This window comes from Setaria viridis, chromosome 2, assembly GCF_005286985.2.
Source record: "Setaria viridis chromosome 2, Setaria_viridis_v4.0, whole genome shotgun sequence".
Lineage (NCBI taxonomy): Eukaryota > Viridiplantae > Streptophyta > Magnoliopsida > Poales > Poaceae > Setaria > Setaria viridis.
Window position 1 is genome coordinate 6,314,227 of NC_048264.2, and position 6,131 is coordinate 6,320,357.

The 6,131-nt window shown below is 46.6% G+C and overlaps 1 protein-coding gene across 1 annotated transcript; it reads right to left on the minus strand.

Annotated features, from left to right (window-relative positions):
• Nucleotides 1–3,095: 3,095 nt before the first annotated feature.
• Nucleotides 3,096–4,652, minus strand: LOC117846349 (F-box protein SKIP23). The gene has a single exon (XM_034727490.2). It carries the CDS (start codon nt 4,573–4,575, stop codon nt 3,142–3,144), a length of 1,434 nt encoding a protein of 477 aa, XP_034583381.1. The 5' UTR covers nt 4,576–4,652; the 3' UTR covers nt 3,096–3,141.
• Between the last annotated feature and the right edge of the window lie 1,479 nt (nt 4,653–6,131).

Below are 6,131 nucleotides of genomic sequence, written 5' to 3' on the forward strand. Positions count from 1 at the left end.
CCGCGACGGGCAAGAACCGAGCCAAGGGCCCAAGAACCATCCAGTGGCCGCGCCGACCACCGCCCCGCTCTCCCACCTCCGGGCGCCGCCGTCCGCTGCTCTAAGTGCCGCTCCGAACTCCGACAAGCCGACCACCCGCCCGCTCTCCCACCTCTCGCCGCCGCCGCCCGCCGCTCTGAAGTGCCGCTCCGAACTCCGACAAGCCGCAACCGCAACGGTTCTTTCGTCGGCCAAGAACCAACCGGAGCCGCGCGATGAAGAACAAGGGCGGAAGGAGGAGGTGCGGGTCCCCTCGGCTGCCGCAGAGCAACGGGGGGGAAGAAGCGCCCGTGCGGGGCCAGGGCGAGATGGCCGCGCCAGCGCGGCGGGCTCGCTTCGCCGCCGTGATCGAGATGCTGCGGCGCTTCTGGGCGCGGCTGCGGGGCATCCAGATGCCCGGCTCCTTCTTGATACGGCGACGCAGCGTCAGCGGCGAGGCCGCCGAGTTGCCGCCTGCAGTGAAGAAGGTGCCCGGGGGTCGTCGTCGTCGTCGTCGTTATCGTCGTCCTCGTCGTCGTCAGAATCAAGCGGAGGAGCCGTCACGGGAGCCGGAGAAGAAGCCACCACCCCCTCTGCTGGTATGTTTTTTTTTTAGTTTTTTCCCATCTTCTTCTTGTCCAAGAATGATTGCAATCTGCTTATTGCAAAGTAGTAATGAACATTGCAATCTAGATGCAGTCCCCCTCTGGTACATTGATCTCGAACCTTATGATTGCAGCGATGATGTTTTTTTCTCTCTCTGTTTTCTGCTATCTGATGCAGTAGATATGATTTTTTTGGAGTTTCCCCCATCTTCCTTTTTGTCCCACGATGACTGTAATCTGCTTATTGCAAATTAGTAATGAAAATTGTGTTCTAGATGGTGGACGACCTGCCAGTTCCAGAGGAGCAAAAATTGCAGTACAAGGAGTACTGCAGAGCAAGAGCGGGTTACCCTGAGAACGTCACATTTTGTCACATCTGTTTTTTTGACAAGTTGAAATACGATGGTGGCAAATTTCCTGATAGCAAAGTGAGTCAGTGAGACATAAACATCTATTAGTATGCAGTTTAGTTTATTTTCTACTCCCTTCGTTCCGTCATTCTAATTTTCTTGAGAGTCAAACCATTTTGACCAAAATTATAGAAAGGATCACAAAGGTCTATGGCACCGAATAGATATACTATGAAAATATATTTAATGAAAAAACTAATAATATTTATTTGGTATCATGAATGTTAGTACTTCATTGTATAAATTTGATCAAACTTAAAATGCTTTAACTCTCCAAGAAAGTTGAGTAATACTTTAGGCTAACACTGATGTGCAAATGCAGTCGTTTCTTCACTATTCAAAACATGAAGGCAGCCATCTTTTTTGCCCATGGAAGAAATGCCTGGTTAGAGTAAGCACACACAGGGAGCGGCAATTGCATATCCACTTTTGCCACGTTGAGCCTGCAGGTGATTTATCATTCCACAAAATGCCACTGAATTTTTGCGATCTTCTATGTTCTTTTTTTTTTAAGTAAATGGTCTTCTGTGTTCTGATATTTTCATTTTAGGTTGGTGGGATTACTGAAGAATTGATGAAGAGTTGCTGATCATAAAGCAAAGGACAACAACTGTCAGATCCTGTAAAGAAGAGCGAGCAGGAATTCTAGATAACTGCCTGGCAAAGATGCTGTGACATATTCTGATGTCGTCTTCGGTTTTAGTCCTAAGGCCCATTGTAGGATGAGTTGCTTAAGTCCTTGAATTTGTTGGCAATATGAGCAGGACCCTATCCCTGGTCCTATGTAACAAACTAATGTCTTGTCTCCTGGAGTTGAATATGCTGTCCTTTTTTTTAGTGGTCAACTCCAATTTTCGTATTTTATACTATGTTGATATGGTGCATCTTATTTGGTATATGTTTAAGGACAAAGGCTTTTGTCCCTGCTTTATTGATAGCAAATTTGTTTTATCAGAATTATCAGCTGAGACCATTCACTAGTGGATCACTGGAACAGCGGGGGGAAATATTTCCATTTCATCAATCAAGCACAAAGCAGGATAATTTATGTATAAAGGACAATACTAAAACATAATTCTCCTTGATAATCTGATATCAAGACTTCAATGCAATCTTGGCCAACAAATATCTAACAAAAGTACCACGGAGTAATCACGAGAGAGCAACTGAACTGAGATTGATCTCATCCAGCTGAATAACTAAGTCATGCACCACAGCAGGAATAAGAAACTGAAATCAATATTCCTCAAGCAACAGTAACAGTAAGGTTAGTTTAAGGGAGAAATCAAGTTCGCCCCGTACAAGGGACGGCGCCCCACACCCACATATAGGCACGCAAACCCTTAACATCAACCTGGACTAAATACACTCAAAAAGGTTTGACCCAAGCAGAATATACAAGGTAAAAACCTGACCAAAAGACAAAGGTGCAGTTAGGCAGGCAGCCTGACTCTGAACAGACTCAGGTAACTAAAAGACCAACAAAGCTTGGCCAGGAAATTCATGCATGGAAACAATAACATAATCCAGCAAGAATGCGGCTAACAGATGACCCTGAAAACGAGCCAGCTGTCTCCTCCATGTTAAGAGCTATATAGCAAATCTCAACACGTTTCAGCTTCTTCTCTTCTTTCTTCCTGACCAAAAGAGCATCTAAACTAAGCTTTCGACAACAATCCAACACTACAAATATAAATATTTTACCAATCTGCCTGTCATATTTTTCATCAACAGGAAATGCACCAAACTGCAAATTAGGACACTAAAGAGAATCACCAGCAGACTTACTTGAAACAACACAGGAATTTCCAGCATTATAATTTGAGGAGACATGGGCTCATTCTCCTCCCCTTGGTCAGGTACTTGAGTTCTGCACATCAACTTTCCGTGCAGCAACGATGATTTTTCCCTTCATTTCTCGTTGCTTTAAAAAATTTGAGCAATGACTATTTTCAGTATTGTATACTCACTAGAAATTACATTGTGATGTGTTCCCCCCATAGAACATATAATACAATTTTCATATCTCACATACAGCTTTTGCATTCCATAAAAATTAACAATACAAAATAATCTCCTAAATCTTAAAATCTGAATATAAAATAGTCCTATTTGCTGAATGCTAAGTTCATCTTTGTAAGATTGGGTGTTATCCATGTGGGACAAGGCCAGTTAGACCAAATATGAGACACAATTTTCTTCCTGCTGCTATTTTCCAGGTCGATAACTCCAATATCACGATGAACATTCTTTAATGCCACAGGCGGTTCACTGCGGTCATCAGTGTAGTAAGCATGATTTTCCTTCAATTGAGGGTGTTCATCAGCACTAAGACAAAGTGAATTGTTGTGCCCAAGAAATAAAATATGATTAGACAATCTCTTTGTTTCCACAAGCGCACTTGCTTTCAAGTCCACTTCATATATTGTGACTTTTGTGGTGCGGAAAAAAGGCCAATGCATTGCAGGGCCATCCTCTGGAACATCACCATCAGCATCCTTATACTGAGGAACCCCAAAAGATCTCCAAACTTGCAGCAGATCGCCCCATGGAGCCCAAATAATGTACCAGCTCTTCCAGGCATATGGGTATCTATCAATCTTGTTCATAATTACCTTCATTGTCACAGTGGAGGCAGTGAGATCAAAGGCATCGATTTCTCCAAGTGCCGTCAATGCATACAGTAGACCAGCCTTGTACATGCAATCCCTATATTGTGTATTTTGTGGCAGCCAGGTCCACTTATCATCTCCTAATCTTGCAAAAGAAAGCTGAAACCGTGGATGGTGGATGAGCACAACAAAGAAGCTTCGGGTGCAATGATCTGGAAACACGAATGCCTTGAAATACAGTTCTTCGCGCAGCTTGTCGAGAGCAAATATCTCCGGTCCCTCGTCCATTTCTCTACAGTAGTATGATAACTTGTACTTGCGGATGATACCTGAACCATCAGTGATGGGTTTCACCTGCTCGATGGTGATAACTGACGGAAGAGCAACCTGTTCACCGGTGATGGGATTGACAAGGTGCAGTTCAGACCTCTCATCTGCTGTAATCAACCAGCCATTGGAGGATCCGATCAGAAGCCTACGGCGGATGGGTGGCTCTGGTAGAGTTAACTTGTAGGTCCTATTTTCCACGAGGCTGTATAGACATGCAACATTCTCACCAGCAGATCTAGAAGTGTAAAGCAGGCATGGCGTCTGGGACTTTTTGTACGTCCCCAGGTTGCGCAGGCATGTGTAGGCGGAATGCCAGGATGAGCAGACAGAGCCTGCTCGTATAAGGTCAGGGATCTCAAGGGTGGCAAAGATATCCATCAGCAATTCCTGCGGCAGCTCCTGCAATGTGCCAATCGCAGTCTCCAGTTCCATCAGTGGCGGATGAAAATGCTTGTCTTTGCTGAATTTCTTCATCAAACTGACTAGGAGACCAAGCAGCTTAGGCAAAATTCTGAAGATTAGACTCCACAAATATTTTGGTCCAAGAGCTACTACATCAAACAGGTTGTTCATTGTCGCAGCTCTGGTAAAGGCCGCCATTGAAGCAGATCAGCAAACTTGACTCTTGGAAGGTGAACTGCTTTTTGCAGGAATACTTGCAAAGCTACAATCTTGGACGGAGCAAGCAGACCCTAGTTGCCTTTATATAGAATCACCGGCGGAGGCCACCTTCCCAGATTCAGTACGTGATGGGAATCCGAGTACGTGATGGGAATCCGAGTACGAAAACAACACCTGGGACATGAACTTGCTGATCACCGAAAACAAGAAATCAGACTTCAACTCAAATCTGATGCTGTGTTTCCAGAAAGTGCTTTCTCCTTCCCCTAATCCAGAAAAGAATTCCTTCGACTCTCAGTCAATCGGATCCGACACCAATTCAGCATAGACAGAGCAGGGGGTACTAACTAACCGGCCAGCGGCACCGAAGTCCGATGAGGAGATTTGGTCGGGGAGGCGCACCACGGCCGGCGGTTGAATCGATGGAGATGGCGAGTCGTGGTGAGCTGGGGTGTCGTCGACGCTGTCCTCGTCTGCGACGGCGTCGGAGCAAGAATGCGGCGGTGGCGGCGGCACGCCCACGTCAACGAGCGACACGGGAGTGCGGGTGGTGGCGGCAGGGCCGTCCCTGGGCCTGTGCAGGTTACAGCTGCCTCAAATTTAGGCCGAGTACCTTGTTCCGGCCCAGTTTACAGGCACCCTGATTCATCATCGCAGCCTAGTTTCTCCCACAGCACGACCTAGCGATAAGCACCTCGAACGCCAAAGAAAAGGCAACAGCAGTATGACATATATATTATGGGCTTCGTTTCGGCCCCGGTGGTACCGTGCGGAAGTTTCTTGCAAGCAAAAAGCCCAACAGCAGAGGAAACGTCAAGCCCAGTGATTTGATCGAATCAGGACAATCAACTCGCATTCCTTTTGTTTTCGCTCATTTCGATTTCCCCTTTTTTTCACTTTATCACGTGTTCACAGTGCCATAGTTACGTGTAAGATTAGTCCAAAAATTCGATTGAAACCCAAACAAAAATCACTCGGTTGAGTTATAGTCACTCCCGTCTACGAAACAGGTGAGGCTAACGGTCTGCTGGGACAGTGGGTCCACTGGCTTTACATAATGGGTCGGCTTACTGCCCCGCATGCCCCAACCGGTGTATCTAGTGATTTTTTTTATATATAATTTTTACAATTTTTCAGAAATAAATAGTCGAACCAAAAAATTGCAGAAATAGACCTATCTCGCCGCTCCGTCGTCTCAACCGGTGGTAAGAGAAGCTACTGGCGAGTGAAATAGGGGTAGCTCCCTGCACCCGCTACGTCAACACGGAATCCCGCTTACCGCCGTCCCATCCGGCAGGCCGCACACAGATTCCAATGGCGTGGGGGATGAGGCTGTTCCGCCGTTCGAGCCGGCAGTAGCAGGCTCCACCGTTTGAACCGGCGGAAGTGGGAAAGCTACCACCAGTTAGATTGACGGTAGCTCCCCAGCGCCTTTAAAACACGCGGTGCGGCCGCCTCGAGCGCACGCCCAACCATTCGGTCCACCCCCCCCCCTTCGCGCTCAGAGCAGGAGAGCGAGCCAACACGAGAGAAGA

What these genes read in the sequence shown, in the direction of transcription:
- LOC117846349 (XM_034727490.2), bottom strand. Translation starts at nt 4,575, where the DNA reads ATGGCGGCCTTTACCAGAGCTGCGACAATGAACAACCTGTTTGATGTA.